This window comes from Acipenser ruthenus, chromosome 18 (assembly GCF_902713425.1).
Source record: "Acipenser ruthenus chromosome 18, fAciRut3.2 maternal haplotype, whole genome shotgun sequence".
Classification (NCBI taxonomy): Eukaryota; Metazoa; Chordata; class Actinopteri; order Acipenseriformes; family Acipenseridae; genus Acipenser; species Acipenser ruthenus.
Window position 1 is genome coordinate 23,244,149 of NC_081206.1, and position 21,847 is coordinate 23,265,995.

A 21,847-nucleotide genomic window follows, 5' to 3' on the forward strand; every position below is an offset into this window, starting at 1 on the left:
GTTCTTGCTTGTTTATCTGGTTTGGACATACATAAATCCGAGGCATTCATATTTCCTACCCTTTTTATATGTTAAACACTTACTGTGTTTGTATTAAATGTTAGTCTTGGTTATTAACAGATACACAAGTATTTCAAATAGTAGTGTCAATGCAATTAAGTACAATTTTCCTTTAAGGAAGTGGCATAGAACATATTGCTACACTACTGTGACATAGACCTACATCCAGAGCTGTCTAGGAATTCTGAGGACTATCATGTTGCATGAACATACCTTCTTCAGTGTTTTTGCTGTGTTTAATTACACTTACTGGCGGTAGTGCATATATATTTTCTATTGAGACATTTATTGCATGTTGCCAACTTTTTGATCTTTGCTGTACTATCTTTGTTGCCGTTGGTAAGTGAGAGCTGTGGAATGGGCCAAGACACTTGGGCTGACAATGAGTGCCTTTATTAACATCTAAAATTAGACTGCTCTTGATTCACAGTTCTCTGATCTAAAAGACACCTAAACAGTTCCAGTAGTTGACTGAGTATATCCACAGTACATGAATCGAAATGAAAAGTCTCACTAGGCGTTGTTCCCTGGTTAAGCATTTACTTAAAGAAATACAAATTAGAAACTGTCACTTTCTGACCTAGAGGCATAAAAACACATTTTCTTTGTATAATGTAGAGCGCTTTGAATATGTTGGAGCCTGACTGGTGTATTTAATAGTGGAAGCCAAACTTAACACTTGAGCTGTATTTTTCAAATACTACTTTAAATTATTATAAGACTGCTTCCTTACCAAGTAAGATTCAGCCTGCTTCTAGATTTCAAATAAATGTATAACATGTCTTTATGCATTTCTTGTAAATATATAAATCTATTCTTCATACAGGTCCTGAGCCTAAACCAAAACTTAAAGGTGATTCAAGAACATTCAGGGTCTGGCTGGACCCAAACCAGTATCAACAGGACATGACAAACACTATCCAGAATGGGGCAGAGGATGTCTATGAGACCTTCAATATCATCATGAGGAGAAAACCTAAAGAGAACAACTTCAAGGTTAGTTCTGTTGAACCTGTAACCCTAGGCCTGGAGCGTTCCAAAAGCGTTGGATGATCAATCATTCTGGTTTTCAATCAACGCCATCTTCTAGGATTGCTCAATGTGTTGCATGCCAAGAAGCCTTGGTATGGGTATTAATCTTTCTCTTAGAGATCTCAGCCAAAGTATAGAGTAGGACCTTGACCTTGAAGTGGCTGCGTACCAGAAGCATTTCTATGGTCTACTTACACTACCGGTCAAAAGTTTTAGAACAACCCCATTTTTCCAGTTTTTATTGAAATTTAAGCAGTTCAAGTCTAGTGAATAACCTGAAATGGTACAAAGGTAAGCGGTAAACTGCCAGAGGTTAAAAAAAAAAGTTTAGGTTACCAAAAACTGAAAAATAATGTACATTTCAGAGTTATACAAAAAGGCCTTTTTCAGGGAACAAGTAATGGGTTAACAACTTACAGCTGTTCTGCAGCAATGGAAGTAAATTAAGCCTTGAAAGTTGATGCTAACAATTCCTACAGGTGTCCCAACTTTTGTTGATTACTTACAAACTGTCTGTTTGTATAAAAGCAGTGTTGGAACAGACTGTGTTACTACACCCTCTTAAGCATTATTTGGACTGTATTGTACTGCAGGAAGTAGTATATTGCTCTCATAATGGCGAGAAAAAGGCAACAAAGGAAGACAGACAGACCATTTTAACCCTTAAAAGTGTAGGTCTTTCCTTTAGAGAAATTGCAAAGAAAGCCAAGGTGTCAGTGAGTACAGTTTCCTACACCATCAAAAGGCACTTGGAAACTGGAGGAAATTCTGACAGGAAGAGGTCTGGCAGACCCAAAGCCACAACAGAATCAGAAGACAAGTTTCTGAAAGTCAACAGCTTGCGTGATAGGTCGGCTCACAGGACAACAGCTTCAAGCACAGCTTAACACTGGTCGAAGTAAGCAAGTCTTATTTTCAACTGTGAAGAGAAGACTTCGAGCTGCAGGTTTGACAGGTCGAGTGGCAGTAAGAAAGCCATTGCTAAGATGGCAAAATAAGAAAAAGAGACTTGCCTGGGCCATGAAGCACCGCCAGTGGACTACTGAAGACTGGAAGAAGGTCTTATGGACTGATGAATCAAAATTTGAAATCTTCGGTTCATCACACAGGGTTTTTGTACACCATCGAGTAGGCGAAAGGATGGTTCCTCGGTGTGTGACAACAACTGTCAAACATGGAGGAGGAAGCGTGATGGTCTGGGGATCTTTTGCTGGATCCAGAGTCGGCAACTTGCACAGAGTGAGTGGCACCCTGAACCAAAACTGCTACCACAGCATTTTGCAGCGCCATGCAATACCCTCTGGCATACGCCTAGTTGGTCAGGTGTTCATCCTACAGCAAGATAATGACCCAAAACATACCTCCAGGCTATGTCAGAACTACCTTAGAAGAAAAGAAGACGACGGTAGGCTTCAAATCATGGGATGGCCAGCACAGTCTCCAGACTTAAACCCCATCGAGCTGGTTTGGGATGAACTGGACAGAAGGGTGAAAGCAAAGCAACCAACAGTGTTGGGAAGAACTTTCCGAACAATATTTGATTTCCATTGTAGAAAGAATGCCACGAGTGTGTTCGGCTGTTATATCTGCAAAAGGTGGCTACTTTGAGTCAGAAATTTAGATTAAATTTTGTTAAACAAAACGATTCCATGATTTCTTTTTTATCTCCAATTGTTTATTTGTTCTCTGCTTTAATTTCAGAGTACATTTAGACATTAAACTGCGTAAATTTCAATAAAAACTGGAAAAATGGAGGTGTTCTAAATCTTTTGACCGGTAGTGTATATGACAGGGTAGCATGTTACATGTTTAACTCCTAACTTGCTGGACAGTTTCCTTAAACCATTTTCCTGAGCAGTGTCATTGAATGATATGTAATCTAATCTCCTCTGCATATTTAGGAAACGATAAACAGGATTCTTTGGAAGCCATAAAATATGTTGATTCACTGCTCGCCATTCCAATGAGTTTATATATTATGTAATATGGTCTGTGCTTAAATGGATTCTAAACATGTTTGTGGCATTTTTAGCTTGATTGTGAAATGAATTGCCTAAGCGATAACAGCTTAGTTATTATGGCTGTCTGTTTGATTTTCGGTTGCTCTGAACTATGGAATTTTGCTAACACTTGATCTAATTATGTATGATGCGGTTTGTGAAATGCAGGCTACATTGGTGAATGATTCATCGTTATTTAACACCAGTTCCATTGCTTTGAAAATTGAAGTATACAGTATTATCTAGATTGAAACAAGAATTCCTAATGTTTTTAACACTGCAGTTGCTTCTGTTCTTTCATTTTGCTTTGTTTCTCCACAGCACTGTTCCTCCTAATTGTCAAGCTCATTTAACACCAGTAGAGTGTTTCTCATTAACACCAGTAGCTCTTTAGGGCAGGGGAACTGCTGCTTCAGCATTCAGATACCAAAGTCTGATCACAAATAAGTCTGTGGGGTCTAAATATAACTTGGAAAACAGTGTTGATCTTTATCAGATCAGACATCAGAATCTTTCTCTGAAAAGACTGTTTTCAAAGTTGACTACACACTATCCAGATTGATTTTTAAGTTACTAATTGAGCATGTGGGTATCCTGTTGTGGCATCTTGCTTACCTCACTAGCATATCAACATTTCTCATTATGTGTAAATATTTCACTAAATTTAAAATAAATGACCAAAAACATATTAGGGATGTTTTTGGTCAGGTGTTTATAGTTGTTGTTTAATTCCTTTGTGATGTTGAACTACAGGCAGTTCTGGAGACTATCCGAAATCTGATGAACACTGACTGTGTGGTTCCTGACTGGCTGCATGACATCATCCTGGGATATGGGGACCAGGGCAGTGCACATTACTCCAAAATGCCTAATCAGATCTCTCTGTTGGATTTCAATGACACCTTCCTCTCCATCAATCACCTAAAGGCCTGCTTTCCTGGTTATAAAGTTAAAGTCACTGAAGAAAATCCGTCTCTACAGAAACCTCCATTCAGGTATTAATAATGACTGTGTGTTATGATTTTCAGTTTTAGCCTCCATCTTTTTACACCCATTTTGGAGGGAGGTGGTACAGAATTTCCATAGAGAAACACTTTACATTTTTTCATTTTTGCTCAGCTGTAAAAAGTAAAATACATGTCTGTCTTGTTGGTTTTGTATAGGATCAAGTTCCCTGTGACAAGTGGCAAGGGAAAGAAAAGGAAAGCACAAGAGGAGGGGGATGAGGAGAAAGAGGAAGATTGTACTTTAATAGTTGAACCGCATGTCATTCCAAACAGAGGACCTTACCCATACAACCAGCCCAAACGGTAAGGAAACGTATATACAGGGTTTTTTTAAATGCCTAAGCAATTTTTTTTTTTAAATGCCTAAGCAGATTTTTCTACTAGCCAATAATGCAAATATATTTAAATATCACCTTTGTTTCTCATTGGGAAAACTGTTTTTTGTTTTTTTAATATATAAACGTCACTAGTTATCGTAAATGTAAGGCGAGTGTGTTGTAAAACTTACACGCTGTATAATGTATGCAACTATTAAAGAAATGTATTTAAAAATTAGTTCACCAGCTATTACGAACCTTTGAAAAGTAGTTCTACTTTTAGACGTCAGTATATACCCATTTTACATGCATAATCTTAAGTATATTAGGCTGTTTAGTTTATCACATGCATCCCTGTTGTTGTTAAGCTTTATCCAAGGCGACTTATAGAGACTAGGGTGTGTGAACTAATTATCAGCTGCAGAGTCACTTACAACTACGTCTCACCCGAAAGACAGAGCACAAGGAGGATAAGTGACTTGCTCAGGGTCACACAGTGAGTTAGTGGCTGAGCCGGGATTTGAACCGGGGACCTCCTGGTTACAAGCCCTTTTCTTTTTGGACCCCACAGCCTCCTAATTGTTGTGTTGTGACCTCTATTATGGCATGGCATGGTTTAGTTTTAGGGGAAAAAAAAACAAAAAACTCGCAGGATTCAGATGTGGTAGTAATAAAATGAAACAAAAGCATTTTGATATGGTAGTATTTCCATAATAGCAACATAAAAGCTATTACCCTGGAATTTATAAAGCTAATCAAGTTTTTAACAATTGCTTGCCACTTGTATTTGTATGTATGAATATTTGTTTATTTATTGTTACAGCAATACAATTCAGTTCACACCTACACAAATAGAGGCTATACGTGCAGGCATGCAGCCAGGACTAACCATGGTAAGAATACATTTTGAGATTACCCTTTGTGTAGTTTTCAACTGGATTTAAATTACATCTCTGAAAAGGATTTTTTTTTTTTTTTTTTTTTAATTGGTTGCTATTAAAAACGATGCATGTATTAGATTAGATTAGATTATTCACAATATATATCATATCTTAACAGGTAAAGTCCCCAATGGCTGGTATTGCTTTGTGTACTATTATGGTAAATAATTCAGATTGTTGCTGATATGGGGGAAACCTCTTTGATATTGGAAAAGATGGTTGTGTACTTACAGCTGTTACATTCCAAAAGCAGCTATAGCTAGAACATGAAAAAAGAAACGTGAATTTCATTCGAGTCTCAGAAGCGCTGTTCCTCCTAATTGTCAAGCTGAGCGTCTCATTTAACTCAGATAGCTCTTAAGGGCAGAGGAACTGCTGCTGCTGCAGCCTCTACTGTAGATACAAAAACCTGATTTACAAAAAAAGGATGTGTCTTCTAAATATAACTTGGACAGGATTGTTGATCTTTATCAGATCAGACACCAGTGTCTTTCACTGAACAGTCTGTTTTCAATGATGACTACCCACTGTTCGAACCAATATTTTTGGTTTAACCAAAAAAAAACTCTTAACCCTTTGCGGTTCATTTATTCAGCGTGTCAGGTCCAATTCATTTTCACACGCGCAGTTTATTTTAGACGCGCTTTTTAAAAGTATTTTTTTTCACAGTAAAACAGGTTTAAAAGGCACTGCATATCAACAGGACACTCAATACTGCATCTCCAGCCCCGCCCCACCACTTGTTCGCTGTTTTTTTCACGTACCTCTTGATAGTAGTGCATACCGATAAATCATCTCCGGATCACTCGTTTTATCACCAAACTCCTCAGTAATGCAATCCAAGTCATTATTTTATTACTATAACATCTATAAAAGCTCTGCAAATGTCTGTGATATTCTTTGGGCGCTGGATGCAGAAGCAGCTATCTTGTTTGTTTATGTCCGTGTTATCTATGTGATGCCGGGGCTATCTGTATTCATGAGATACGCCCCTTTTTTTCGGCTTCTCTTGGCTCCTATCGATCTCACTCGGCCATTGAATGGTTTTCTCGGCTTTTTCCAGAGGAAAAACGACTAGAGACCTGTTTTTTGCATCTTTTTGATGATGTCGGACAGGGTCCGACATTGGACCGGAAAGGGAAAATTGCAATGTTGGACCAGGTCTGACATAGGACCGTAAAGGGTTAAACCTATAATACTACCTAATAACCCGAAGATAATTTTTTTTTCCTTAAACAATAGTGAAGTATATTAAACTGTTCTAAACTTGTGTCTCTAAGTTTAGCTTTAAAATAAATTGTCTGTGAGCTGCAAAGCCACATGACATTGACTCCAAGGCTTATTTCTTTTACTACGAGATCCCACTTTGTGGTGTTAAGATCAAGCTCATGGTAATGATTCACAGTTAGTTTACTCATTCTTAAACTGCCAGAGATGTCTGGAGGATGTGTTTGGGTGACAGCTCATGATTTGTAAACTGAAAGTATGTTGCACCTCCAAGTCAATGAAGTAATGATAGCCGTAGTAGCAGCAGTGCTTATTTCAAAACGAGTTCACCAGCTATTAAGAATCTTTTAAAAAGTAGTTGTTCTTTTAGATGTTACATGCATAATCTTAAGTATATCCGGCTGTTTTGTTTGTCATATAGAGTGCATTGGTATTACCTAACATGCTTTTTGATTTGTGTAGGTTGTAGGACCTCCAGGTACAGGAAAAACTGATGTGGCTGTGCAGATCATTTCTAATCTCTATCACAATTTCCCAGAGCAAAGAACTCTAATAGTAACACATTCGAACCAAGTAAGTACAAAGAAAATAACTCAAATTTATGAACCACAATCAACAGCCCTTTATGTGTTTTTTTTTGTTGAAACATTGACTGAAACATTCCAAGGTTTGTAAAAGCTTATTAAACTAAGAAATTCCAATATTTTACAGTTATTTAGTGGTGTTTATAATAATTATTAGTTTGTTTTATTTAAATTTGACATAACTGTTTAATGGTAATGTAAAAATCCAAATGGTTTCAAATAAACACCAACAGCAAACTGTTTATTAAAGAAAAGTTTAAAAAGAAAAGTCTTTTTAATGGGGGTCAGATGAGAGGTAAGGGTTTCATAAACTCGTACAGCAGCTTTTGTTTTTTGGTTCAGTTTAAGTGCTACAGAGAATTACATTCTGTTTATCTGGGCTTATTCTATCCTTCTGATATTTACCCAGAAAACTGGAATTCATTATTATTTTGTAATATACACTGATACATTCCCTTTTTGTATTTTAAACAAAAAAAACAAGGGCCTTAATTCATATATTCAGGGCATGTTTCTGAAGTTGTTTAATTAACCGCTACATTAGTAAAATGCAAACCTGTGTTGAACTCTGTCCGATTTTTGGTCAGATGGCACACCTTGTATTTACATTTCGTTCTGTGTGTAGTTTTTTTTCTGTTTGGAAATCGTCTAATCTAATTTGGGAATGCCCTGTGTTCTTTGCTTTCTTTTCAAATGACTTGCCAAACTAGGCTCCTGTCCCAGAAGCTGTAAATCTTTTTTTTTTTTTTCTCTCATCACTTCTAAAAAGTACCTTTCCCCCTGTCCCTGTCAATCTCTGTAGGCTCTGAACCAGCTGTTTGAGAAGATCATGGCTCTGGACATAGACGAGCGTCACCTCCTGCGTATGGGTCACGGGGAGGAGGAGCTGGAAACAGAGAAGGATTTCAGCAGGTGAGCAGGGCAGGTGGCAGGGCTTAACACTAAACTACCACTCTGGAATAACAGCAGCTTTATGGGTAACTTCTGCAGTCTGGAATGTGGCATGAAGATGACAGAAACAGTTGGGTTCTGGCTAATGTGCTTTACTCTTTAACCTGTCAGAAACTGTGCGGTGGACTATTCCCAGCGAGATCACAGATTTACAAGTGGTTCTTTATTTGTTGATAAACAGAGGCTTCAAGTGAATATTTACAGGTGTTGAAGTTTAACAAAACAACACTTTAGTTTTGTTTAGCATTTCCATTACTTTGATTAATTTATTTAGGCGTGTATGTAATTTTAGCATGAAAATGATTTATTTTAAACAAAATATCCCCATCAAACATGTCTGCGCAATGTTTCTTACTGTGACTTAATGTTTTCCTGAGCCCAAGCAAATTGACCCCTTAGCAATCAGGTGGGCGGGTACCATAGAGATTATAGACAGACAGATAAGCTAAAAATCCCTTGAGTCACGTAAAGGCCTCATGCAGCACTTGTCTAAAGTAGGGATGTTTAGTTTGGTATTGGATTATACTCTTGTTACTTTTGTAGTTTAAACGATAACAGAAAGTGACACTGGCGTCTATTCCGTACACAATCAATATGTTGCTTATGTTATTGTACTTACCAAGAATCGTGTATCCACTGCTGAAGTTACTAAGAACAGTCAGATGAACAAAAGCTCCACAACACAAATCCAGGAATATTCAAAATGTTTCAGTAGTTCTGCTTCATTCAGAAATCCTTAATTAAAAAAGTTGTTTTTGTTTAAAAAAAAAAAAAAAAAAAAAAGACCATCTCAACATGCTCCAGTCTTGTGTGCAAATGATTGACTGCAAGTCCAGCAGTGGAAAAAAGACATTGTGACTACACAGATGAAGCGTGCTTTCACACTCTTCATGGCGTTTCTCCATGCATGCAGTTATAGTTTGCCTCAAAGGCACACGGTATTCCGGCTGCACAAAAGCCATTAATTTGAGAACTCCTGAACCTTCAACAAAACTTACTGGCAGCATGCAGCGCTCCAGATAAGGGTTTGGGTTTGGGAGTAACTTACCTTGAAGTCCATGAGTAATCTCGATAAATACAGTACTGTACAATTTTTTAATGGTAATGGGGTTGACATTAAAAAAGTGCCTTCCATTTTAACTGCAATGTTACTTTGAACTACCATACAACAGTGCGTGTGTTCTACAAGGTTCTTTATCAGCTCAGCGCATTTTTTTTCGAGGTATCACAGTGACTGCAAATTAATTACATTACTTAAATTTTAACGTTCTTACTCGGTGAACATGCTAAAACTTCAATATTAAGCCATCCAGATACATCAAATAAGGAAATGCATTAATACGTTATAAAACCGTTTGTTTAATATTATAGGCGCCTTTTTTTAGCGGTTGCCTCCGACGATTGTTCCAGTTGGGTTTGTAGCTGGATTGACGCTTCAACCTGTGTACCTTCGAATTTTTCTTATTCTTACTGTGATTGGCTGCAAAGACAACAGGGCTAGCCAGAGATTGGATAATGCTGTTGGGTTGGTTTTTCTTGTGTACAGTTTCCTAGTAACTGACATTGTATTCTGAGAGATGTAGTTTTAGGGGAGGCAGCTGTGCAGCAAAATTGCAATTCATATTTCTACCCATTACATTTAAATTTAGTTTGTTTTTGCCGCATATCCGTGAATTTTCAGAAACAAACGTTGTCACCATTTTGCTTGCTGTCATCTTTATTTACCGTTGAAACACATGGTTAAGTGCTTAAGTTTCAAATGACTTATCATTGTTCCAGTGCTGGTTGAATAAGTATGTTCTGCATTACATAATTTACATTTAACACGTTTTTTTAACTTTTTCGAAATGATTCCACACGTAGCTCCTTTTCGAAGGATCCACTTCTTGATTAAATGTTAAGATACTTGCCTGTGTAGTAATTATAAAATTATGTAATTTTGTACTATACTTAATCTCTAGCCAACAACCTATGCAACAAATCAGGTATTCTTTGTTTAGTATATAGACAAAAGTTAATACTAATCAGGCTGTCAGTATACATCAGAATGCAATATAAAGGGTCTGTCTATGTGTGTGTGTGTAGATATGGTTTAAATGTTTAAACGCTGACACTGCATAGCATTTAAACGTTCATAAAAAAAAATGCACATCCCTTGCTGAGACTAACAATTACGACTGTGGATCTACCTAATTCATACTTAAGATAAGAATATACAATATTTAGTTGTATTAAACCTTTTCAAATATAGTTTTTAAAGCTGCAATGCCTGGCAGTCACGTTAAGAAATACTATACTGTAGGCGAAAAGATTTTCCTTTTGTGTCTGTGCTACATTCTTGCAAAGTTAAGCCATCAGCAGTTAATGAAACTCTTTGGATGTTTATCTTAGCCTGATTTGTATTTCTGTAATCACAGCTCAAAACAGATCTCCAGCCTTGCATGGCAGGAGTAAATAGAGTGCTGGGGTGAACCCTAGCTGCAGTTCTGCCGCTGTAATAGTGGTAAGCTATTGCACAGCTTTATGACCCTGTTGCCAAAATCAAAAGTTAGCCAGAATGCCAAACCCTCTGCCCACCTACAAAGCAGCATTACATTCCAAAGAGTCTACAGAAGGCATACAATCCCCACAGGATGCAATTCAAAAGTGTAAATACGATTCAAAAGCCTTTTTTTTTACAAAATTGGATTGATATTGAACTAGGGTAATACTGCTTCCTGTGTTTTTATCTGAGTAGTTTATTTTGATACATGAATGCCCTAGTCTCGTAATTTAAATTCCTTTATCTGTCGCTATCAGACAGTGCCAACTTCAAGCTGTTTGAGAGCAAAATGAAGTAGACTATTGAGTACCGGTAATGCGCCAGCCAATTTATTCGTATTTATTGTGTGTCTAAAATGTTTAAAACCAAAAATCTATTTCAGTTTTCCATATTTCAACTGTATTGTAATAAAAGGATATAATTTCCTAAGACTGAGTGTTGTGTCCTTTGAATTGCCCTTAGGTATGGACGAGTTAACTATGTCCTGGCTCGGAGGTTGGAGCTGCTGAGGGAGGTGGGACGGCTTCAGGAGAGCCTTAATGTGCCAGGAGATGTTTCCTACACTTGTGAGACAGCTGGCCATTTCTACTTGTATCAAGTAAGAGGTTGACACACAGAGATGTTTGTTTTTGCAGCACTAGGTGGTGCAATCACACACAGAAATTGTACTAGCAGCTGTTTTTCATGTTTTTGTTTATTTTCCTGTCTCAGAAACAATTATGCTGCTTAGTATAAAATTCCCTTGTATAGAGGATACTGCATGATCGTTCGTGGTGTACGGTTTTTATTCACCGCATAAGGATGTCCCAGTAAATGTAAGGACATCCTCCTAAAGCGAATAAAAATGAATACCACGAACAATCATTCAGTATTTTGTTTATACCACAAGTATATTTTTTTTAAATAAATTGCAATAGAATGTGTAATTTTTTATATTAAATAAATACATTTAGGGATTGGTTTATCTGGCAGATCTTCAGACTATGCTTAGACGTGGATTAATTTCAAACCCTTTTTATGGCCTCTTTGTAACTTTTTTAGGCAAGTCAAATGCTGGGTAACTGGCATTTCGGACCTAAACTCGTTCTCAAGGAAATCATGGTCCAAATAAAAACAACAGAAATCTGAAATTATTTCAGGCATTTTAAAGTTGTTATAAAATATCCATTGGTGGTGGTATTGTTTGAACTACCGAAGCACAGCTCCCTCCTTAATTTCAGCAGCACACCAGTGGATTGGAATGTTAGCAAAGACATTCAAAACGAGTCCCATACTAGATATACCCACCCTTTTGGTGTAAAAAAAGTTTACGATAGTAAAAGTATAGAAAAGTGTAATTTAAGCATAATTTAAAGCATAGGTAATAGTGAGGTAAGGTAAAAGCATATTATTTATGTGGTAAACCAGGGTAAACTATGGTAAATGCATAGTAAAGCCTGGTAAAACTTCAAAAATACTGTGGTAAACTTGTATAATGGTGTAAAGAGTAATTCATTTTAAACAAAATGTAAAATGTTATACTATTTATTCACGTGTTCTGCTTTAAAGAAAACCAGTTACAACTGTTTTCTTGCTAAACAGATTTTAATCTTTAAATTTAAGTAAAACTAAAGAAACATATAAGCCTGGTCAACATAAGTTTCAGCAGTCTGTCTATCTGTGTAATATGGGTATATGATTTTAGAAATATAGCACACGGCAAAAACTCAGTGTGTACTAGTATGCTGAAAATGCAATAACCTCTTAAAAGATCAAGGTTATTAATATTCATTGTTCAGCTTGATAATTTATGTTGATATATATATATATATATATATATTCTTTTCAAGAGAGCCAGCTGTCCAGCGCTTTGGTATGTTTCATACTGTTCTCAAGGGAGCATGTGTTTTAAAACCAACAGTGGAGGGATTTGTAAAACGTCCTCTATTAATTTACATATATGTTGTTGGTACTTCTGCTCCTTAAATGCATTCCAGGTCCCAGCACCAATTAACTTTGTTATTTGTTATACAAATCCCAACATCCATGTATTTGGTATCCAGATATAGTATCCACATATATTCTAATATAAGTCTCATCACCTTGTGACTTGTATTAGAATATGTCTTTTGAGTGGGGTGATCTTTTCTAGACACTATGTAAGTCTCCAGTGATTAAACAGTTAAAATATACTAGTTTATTACCAGAGAACGTGAAAAAGTCTTTACATCGGCTGAATGTTGGCTCGAGTTTCTGCATTTCCTCTAATTAGAAAGGAATTGGGCAGCAATAAAACATGCTACAGAGATTATGTGCAGAGTTTATGACCAAAGAAAGTTAAGGCTGTGCCAAATCGCTAAGGTAATTTGGCAAAGAACATCCAAAATAAAAGGTAAGATTCTGGATCATTTATCCAGTCCAGTTTAATGTCTGTTTTGTATTCGGTTTGGTACAAAGCAGCCTTGAACTTGTAGTGTAATTAATGGCATACCTGCCATTCATACATGACAGGGTTTCAACAACTGTAGGAGAGCACTAAAAATTATAAGCCCTCTCCGTGCACAGAGTGGCATATTTTGAGCCATTTATTATACCAGCTATTTTTATGCCCCTTAAAATATGCAATCAGATCTTGGTTCTTTATTGGTACCAAAATAATGTGTTTATTTTTATTTTTTATATTTGATTTTATCTGATTGCCATTACCATTGGTATCCAGTAAAACTGTACTATTAACTGTTTTAATGCCACGACATTTTAACCTCTGCACATATAGATCCTTTTTCGTATTTCCACATTACTCCATTACATTTAGGGATTGGCGTTTTCGGCTTTTATTTTTGATCATGTGACGTCCCTTTTAAACTTATTTTCAGCCGATTCTGTTTCCTAATTAAACTTAGAAAAAGCTGTTAATTACAAAAAAATGTCACTTGTTTTTACCTTCATAACTTGACTGAGGCGGATTCTGATTAGCTTACTTTTTATTTCAAACAGACGTGACAAATTACATTAATTACGATCCTAACTGCAGTTCATTCTTTGCAGTCGCCTAGTTTTTCGTTGTGCTTTTGTTATTTTCACTCGTTCAGAGTTGTCCTGACAGACTTTTTTTTCCAGCATAAGATAGTGTACACTGATAGCAAGTTCATCATTTTAAAATCTCCTTTATTTGTAGCAAAGACAAAAATAATCTTAAACCCAGTCTTTAATTGGTAGTTTTTCCCTTTTATTAGGATTCAGAGACAGCTTAACAACTACTAATTAACATTTAAACATTTCTACTGACACAGCCTTCTCTCTTTCCCATCTATTTTCTCCAGGTGATGTCTCGTTGGGAGGAGTACCTTAGCAAAGTAAAAGCCAAACCTGGGAAGCAGGTTGATGTTCAGGATGTTTCCAGACATTTTCCTTTCCACAAGTACTTCTCGAATGCACCACAGCCTGTTTTTAAAGAACAATCCTATGAAGAAGATATGGACATTGCTGAAGGTTGCTTCAGGCACATAAAGAAAATATTCACTCAGCTTGAGGTACGTCAGTCCTGCTTAAATTGAAAAATATTTGTCTCATTCCAACTCAAGTGGACCAGCAGGGCACTTCCTCTTACGCCAATTTAATTATTTTTTTGTTGGAAAGCCCTTAAAATTTCCTTTAAAAAGATTTCTGTCTAGGTCATCCTCCAAAAAGAGAGAGTTAAAATGTCATTAAAATTGGCATTTTCTTTGGCAGAACACAGCCCAGCTGGAGTGTAGGTATTTGGAATTGGTCCAGACCTTTTTTTCTGAGCTAGAATCACCCTTTGGCTTTTTCACATGTCTTTAAATGGGTGCATACTGTAGTTGAGTGGTTTGAGAGATCTAATTGATGTTCTCTTGCATGTATGGCAAGGACTGTGGACATTCTGAGTGATTATTCTTGCATCTATTAGTTTTGTGCTGTTTTTCTACATTATACATGCAGCTTTTTACAGAATATACTGTAAATGTGCCTAACGGGTAAAAAAAAAAAAAAGGGTTACATTTGATATAAACCACTTTTTTGAAATTAGTCAAATTAGGGTTAAAAGGAATGCATTTATTAAGTGTGTAAAACCCAAAAAAGTAAATAATTAAAAGCAGGGGGTCCATCTGTCAAATTATCAATTTATAGACATGGCTGTACTGCATTCAGTGCATGGCTTTTCTATTTATAACAATGATTATTGAGGTTTTTGTTGAGTCCTTTTAAGGAGTTGACCTTATTTTCACACATTATTATGAAACAGGAGGACATTTCCAATGGGGAGAACATCTCACTCTTGGTATGGCAGCAAAAGGCTTAGTCACGATAACATACAGTTGATCACATTTGGTTGTGTTAACCCTATTGTGTTACTAACCATTTAAAATGTACTATGGAAAGCAGGAACATAAAGTGACATTTACCAGGACTGAGTCACAAGAATGTATTGATCTTAAAAGTGTTTTCCAGCTGAATTTCCAAAAGGGGATGAATCGCAGAAGGTTAGTCCATTCCTGCCAGGGAAAAAAAGGCAAACGGACAGCAGTAACGGTTTATGTAGGATAGTGTAAAGGTCCCCAATCGAAGAATTACATAATTCCCATAGGTGATAGAAAAGGATGAAATTAGGGGTGCACCAATAAAGATAACGATAGCCGATGGTTATCTACCCATATCGTCCGATACCGATAATGGATAATGCAGGTAAGCTATTATAAACTACTAGAACAAGAAATAGGGCCTATATTTAAACTGTTTTATAACTATAAATGTTAAATGAACAGATATCGTTTACTTCTGTATCTGACAAAAATGAACAGGTATTGTTTACTTGCTGCATTTACTTCAGAAAATGAATACAAAGAGTAACGTAGTATTATATTGTGTGCTTGACAGCAATTTATACATTTGTTTTACAAGTCACACAAATAGCATTTTGCATTTGTACTAGTAACACACTTGTAGAAAAAAATATATAACGTGACATTCTTTTATAGGCACTTGCTATCAAACATTGCATATTATAACTTGTACCTATACTGTACAGTAAAAAAAAGAAAAAATATAGGCTACGCAATGTCAACTACAAAGCTTAAATTCTTATTTTAAGCATACACTGCTTAAAAATACAGCACAACAATGTAATCATGTGACCTGTTTTTTCAGCCACAAGATTTTTATTCATGTACAAACCGCCAAATACTTTGAGTCGGAGAAGTCTTTCATAGACCACTTAAACACTCATGTATTGCTTTTTTACTCAACCTTGGTTTACTTTAGTATAATATGGTCATGTTACATAATAAAATAAATTTTATTATATTTTTCCAGAATTATTTTATTTATTTTGTATTTATTTATTTCAGTTGCAACCTTCACATCCCCTCTGAAATCATGCTAGTTAGTAGGTCAAGCCTGGTAAAATGTTTGTGTAATTTGAAGAATTTGCTTTCCCCCCAGGAATTCAGAGCCTTTGAACTTCTGCGCAGCGGACTGGATAGGTCCAAGTATCTCCTGGTAAAAGAAGCAAAGATTATAGCCATGACCTGTACGCACGCTGCCTTGAAACGTCATGACCTAGTTGAGCTGGGATTTAAGGTAACAGAAGCACAGCCATGTACATTTGTGATATTTAAATGCACTTTTCATCAACAGAAAAGCTCCATTTTTTTAATTAGAGCAACAAAATCATTTAACCACCTGATGGTAGTGTTAGGAAAAGGTCCTCTAAGAGGAAAGTTAAAAACAATAGCTCATTTTTAAAAACAGTAGTCAAAATATCCTATATTGTGATGTTGACAAGCACGATAGTGAAGACTAACATGGGGGGGGGGGGGGGGGGGGAAGCATTTATTCACTGTTATTGTTTGTTTTCATGTGCAATACACTGTTTGTGTTTTTATTTATTTATTTATTCTTTTAAACAGTATGACAACATCCTAATGGAAGAAGCAGCTCAGATTCTTGAGATTGAAACATTCATTCCACTGCTCCTGCAGGTAAAACATCACTAATAAAAAGCTAAATGGAAACAGAATATTATGGAAGTTTGATTCTGCTTAACAGTTTGTAAATAACATTTAATGAGAGTCAGCAATATTTACCAGGCCATCACAGAATACGTATACATGTTTTCCCCTTGTATCTATTGGTGTGTGTATATATATATATATTATTGTGATCCTGTTTAATTATGAGGGCATTTAAAAGAGAAACAAATATTTGAACCATTTGGACCTTTCTATGGTATGCTTTTGATGGATGTCTATAATGTATAGTGTAGCAATCAGTTTAAGAAGAAAGCAATTGTAGTGCAAACTATTGTGGATAAAGTGCTGTTCCAGGCAATGTAAGTTTTCTGTAGAAACCACAGTTAAAGGTCTTCCTGCAGATAACATTTTAATCACACAGATGTTACGGGGTATGCGTCAACTGTTCAAGCTTTTGGGGAACAGATCTGCAAAGTTCAAAAGCTGCAGCATAGCTTACTGTATTACAGTATGTTAAAGGTGTATGATTCGTTTCAAGTCAAAGTAACCAGTATGTCATGTGGAGGCCATTTCAGTAATCTGGAAAGTAAAAAAGCACAGGTGGAAAGGAATCTTGTTGTTTTTTTTTTTTAATTTTTGTATTATTTTGTTTTATGTTTATTTATTGATTTATTTTCCTAATACTTTCTCTTTAGAACCCAGAGGATGGCTTCAGTAGGCTTAAGAGGTGGATTATGATCGGTGACCACCACCAGCTGCCACCGGTTATTAAAAACATGGCTTTCCAGAAATACTCCAACATGGAGCAGTCCCTGTTCACGAGGTTCGTTCGTTTGGGAGTACCAACCGTTGATTTGGATGCTCAGGGCAGAGCGAGAGCAAGGTAAGAAATTCCAAAACCAAGTCCAAAAATAACATTGTTTTGGTAATTCCCAAGTCATGACCACAATTTTGTATACCACAGTGTAACAAATATTTAATAGAACTTGACCATATGGTATAATTGTGGTAACGAAACATTATAACCCATATGACACTTGACTTAATGAGGTTGTTGTACATTGGTATAAACAGGTATTAGTGTTGTTTTGAAAGTGATATGCAGACTGTTAGAATTATGACCTAGAAACATTCAGCCATTGGCAGAGGGAGGGATTTACTGAGATACAGATATGTGTAACAGGAATTGGTGTTTTTTCTACAGCTTGTGCAACCTTTACAACTGGCGTTACAAACAACTGGGGAACCTCCCCCACGTTCAGCTGCTGCCAGAGTTCAGATCAGCCAATGCTGGGCTTGCCTATGACTTCCAGCTTATCAATGTGGAAGATTTTAATGGTGTTGGAGAGTCTGAGCCAAACCCCTACTTTTATCAGGTATGTGTAAAATACACAAAGGCATGAGGGTGTAATGTAAGGAAAAGACCCCCTGGTTTAGTAGTGGGATGGACAAAGTGGTCCATTTAGTCCAGGTCTTTGTCCAGTCCTGTTCCACATTTTATTAATTAAACAAATGAATCCAGTCCAAAAGCAGTTGATTGTTTAATTAAACCTAGATGAGGGACATGTTATCCACTTCTATGAAACGTGTTGCCTTTCTAACACCTGGACATGCTGTGAATTGCCTGCTTTTTCATGATACTACCGTAACTGTGACTAAATCAGTCAGTTATAAAGGACGGGGGTTACTGAGATCTGTGTTTTTTCACATTATAGAACGGAGTGCTTTTAGATTATGTAAAATTCAGAGATGATTAATACAACAATGTAGAGAAATAATTAGTTTCATGTTTGAAAACAGATGCTAAGACCAGATTTTACAAGATCATGGGACAAAAGTGCCTTAAACCAGAGACCTAATTAGAACTACTGTATTTTCCTTCCAGCAAAACATAACCTTATCCAGTTTTTTTTTTTGTCTAATTAGTAGAACACATTTATGTATTTGTCTCTAACAGTTGTTCTGCTGCACTTATTATACTCAATGAATCAGTTGTTTAAAATGATACTGTACACACCATAAGAAACCTGCCCTTTTATTATAAAATTAAACTGGGCAAAAAAACAAACATATGCAGTACTTCCAACTCACTGCTTGCTTATGTTTAATTCAAATGTTATGAATAAAACATTGTGTCGGTCTCTTGTGTGCTGCTATGAACAAAATAACTTGACTGCTATCCCATATTTTACAATTTGCCAAAAAAAAGTGACAAGCCTTTCTGGCACGCCAGCATGTAGCAGGGGAGAAGACTGGGATTATGGACGTTTAAATAATTTAGATATCCTTCTAACTAGCAGACAATTAATTATTAGAGCTATATTTAAAAATATGTATATTATCAAGCTGCTAATACCACATAAAGTAAAACGAGACACCAAATGCCACTGGGTGATGGAGTAAACTAAATTGTATTGGGGCAACCAACATCTCAGGAGGTTTACCTTGAAAATGATCTTGCTTAACACAAGTTATTACAACAAATTCAGGTACAAGCCACCACAACACATGTTTAAGATAGTGTTATGCACCTGTTATGCTTTTGTGTCTGGATCCTTCCTCATGCTTTACCATTAATGTCTTGTGTGACTATGGGTTAAGCCTATGTAGGGAACAAAAAAAATAATAGCCCACTTTGATTCTAGCCTCAAAACCTAGCTGGAGGAAATGTGCTGAATAAACATATATATAGCTTTTATATTTGGAATGTATTGCATACTTTTTCTTTAGGTTGATCTTTCTATCTGAGTAAACAGTGACATTTTGTTTCAGGATGTAAAGAAATATAACAAATGCCATCTGCTGAGGGCATTTTAGTTAGCTAATTATAGAGCATCATGGGCAGACTGGGCAATGGGAATCCCTCGCTCCTTGACTGTCTGATCCTGCTCTGCTGCTGGCCTAGAGGGGACGTATAATGTGTGGTTTGAAAATGGCGCAGCAGGAGAAGAAAATTATTATAATATTAAGCGAACTTTCAAAAAGGTTTCCAGACATGGTTTCGCGGATGCAAGATTATTCTTGCTTTGCATTGCAGTTCCTAATTAATTGCCACCACCTTGTGCAACAGTGCCACTAAGCCAAGCTATAAGGTAAATAAACTTGTAAAGAAAATGTTTCCTTTTTTTAATCTATGATACAATAATAAATGATAAAATCAGTTTGCCCACTACAGTAGAAGCAGATGTACATCTATTCACCATTTCCGTGGTTTTGCTCATGAAAGAGGTGGAGAAAAACAATTTTATGAAATTCAGACACGTGTTGAGTTTAGGGAAATAAGGGATTCGTTGTTTTTGCATTTTTTTTTCTTCTTCTTCCTTACACAACTGCATTATATTTTATGCTTCAATGACCATTTCCTTTGTTTCCTTGTAAATGTTCCTTTAGAACCTTGCTGAAGCAGAATACGCAGTGGCACTTTTTATGTACATGCGGCTACTGGGTTACCCTGCAGATAAGATCAGCATATTGACCACCTACAATGGGCAGAAACACCTCATCCGCGATGTTGTCAACCAGCGCTGTGGAAACAACCCTTTCATGGGGCGGCCAAATAAGGTGACCACCTATTTTTTTTATTTTTCTCTCCTTAAAATTAATAAGCAATTAAATAGGCAGAATAATTTCAAATGGCACAAGGGGGTGTACAGTCTATAGACCATGCAAGGCACAAGTGTGAATACTATTTATACTGTTTGCATTTCATTCTAGTAAACCTATTTACAGGTTTTAGGATCGTATTTGTTTAGAATTTTTCCTTTTTTTTTTCTTAAAGGGTTACAAAAATGTTACGCATATTGCTCACTAAACAACCAACATTGACCTAGTGTTGAAAAATAAATCTCTGTTTTAAATCTTATACCTTTTTTCATTTCTTTAACATCAAGGAAATCATGGAAATGTTATGTCTATTTGTTAATTGCATGTATTTTGTGTACTGCAAGTCTTTGGTTATGAGGCTGGCTCTCAGTGAAGATTCCCATTACCTAACTACTGTTCTTTTCCAAGATGGGTTGATATCATGTCAATGTTTTTTTGTTTGCAACGTTCTTACTTTGAGGATATATGTCTGTACTGTACAGTAAGCCACATAATAGAGGAATGCAGGCAGATGCCTGTATGTATCTTTAGTTGTTGTCGGGGGGCCTGTAATTGCTTTTAGATGTGTAGCTGATGTCTTCTAGGTGACAGCTTGTTAGATTCTGCAGAGAAACTACTTGCAAACTGCTGAGCTTGAAAAAGGTCATACTTGCATGCAAGTGGTATACATCATTTGACAGTGTGCCAAAACTACTAAAACAAAAGTAATGTCACAACAATTGCACATCTGACCCAGATTTAAATTCAGGAATGTTCACATTTGTACAAAAACATTATACAAATAATATTTCTGAGTAAGTTTTATTTTGTGCTGGGCTAATTATGCTAGTTGTGATCATATGAATGTTTCTTTTATGTTTATCATTACTGTATATATTATACAATTGCTAGTGAGGCGAGGTAAGCAGGTTGATTGTTTCTAAAATTGTTTTAATACAATTTTGGGCAACCTTTTTTTATTTTACCTTTCAAAATATTTTTTGTAACAGTGTCTGTCTGCAGTGCCCACTGCTGACGAAAGCACACCTTGTCAATGTTTCAAGTATAGTTATTTATGTGCAAAAGCAAATGTATTAAGCCCCAGGTCAAACTGATTCTAATCAGGCTTTCACTATGTTCTCTATTGAATTGTTCACCACAATGACTGCTACAGACTACCTGCTGGCCAGGCAGTAATAGATGTTTAATATACCAGTGGGGTTTGGGTAGTTGTAAAGTGCGTTACAGTTCTCATGATTGCCATGTGTACATCTGATCAAGCATGGCTGATTCAGTCTTCTGGCTGGAAGGCAGTACAACTGGGCTAACTTTTTTGTATTTTGGCAAACTTCCTGTCTTCACTGAAATCCATGTTGAATAAATTGAGAACTGACTGGTTTCCCTTTGTTGAGCAGTGCAGACCCTGTAAATTCTCAGTAAGACATCCTATTAAGGTATAATCAGATTATGTGGTTTATTGTAAAAATGCAGATATTTTATGAATGCTTTATGTATCGCTTGGCTCCACAAATCTGCCTGCCCAGTGAAATGGTAAGATCTTGTATTTGGGTATATACCACAGCTTGATCCTTTCTTAGGAATGTGGTATGCAGTGATAAGTAAATACTAGTA

At 36.3% G+C, this 21,847-nt stretch overlaps 1 protein-coding gene across 6 annotated transcripts in view; it reads left to right on the top strand.

Moving 5' to 3' along the window:
- The window catches only part of LOC117422954 (RNA helicase aquarius-like), a 40,525-nt gene that overhangs the window by 12,470 nt on the left and 6,208 nt on the right, over positions 1-21,847 (top strand). For all 6 annotated transcript variants that reach the window (XM_058991588.1, XM_058991585.1, XM_058991586.1 and 3 more), the window contains 13 exons: positions 887-1,056; positions 3,846-4,087; positions 4,256-4,402; positions 5,240-5,309; positions 7,047-7,157; positions 7,971-8,080; positions 11,124-11,259; positions 13,964-14,173; positions 16,104-16,241; positions 16,571-16,642; positions 17,329-17,516; positions 17,838-18,009; positions 20,024-20,194. In XM_058991588.1, the coding sequence (XP_058847571.1) occupies positions 887-1,056; positions 3,846-4,087; positions 4,256-4,402; positions 5,240-5,309; positions 7,047-7,157; positions 7,971-8,080; positions 11,124-11,259; positions 13,964-14,173; positions 16,104-16,241; positions 16,571-16,642; positions 17,329-17,516; positions 17,838-18,009; positions 20,024-20,194 (1,937 nt within the window). The remainder of the gene's footprint in view (positions 1-886; positions 1,057-3,845; positions 4,088-4,255; positions 4,403-5,239; positions 5,310-7,046; positions 7,158-7,970; positions 8,081-11,123; positions 11,260-13,963; positions 14,174-16,103; positions 16,242-16,570; positions 16,643-17,328; positions 17,517-17,837; positions 18,010-20,023; positions 20,195-21,847) is intronic.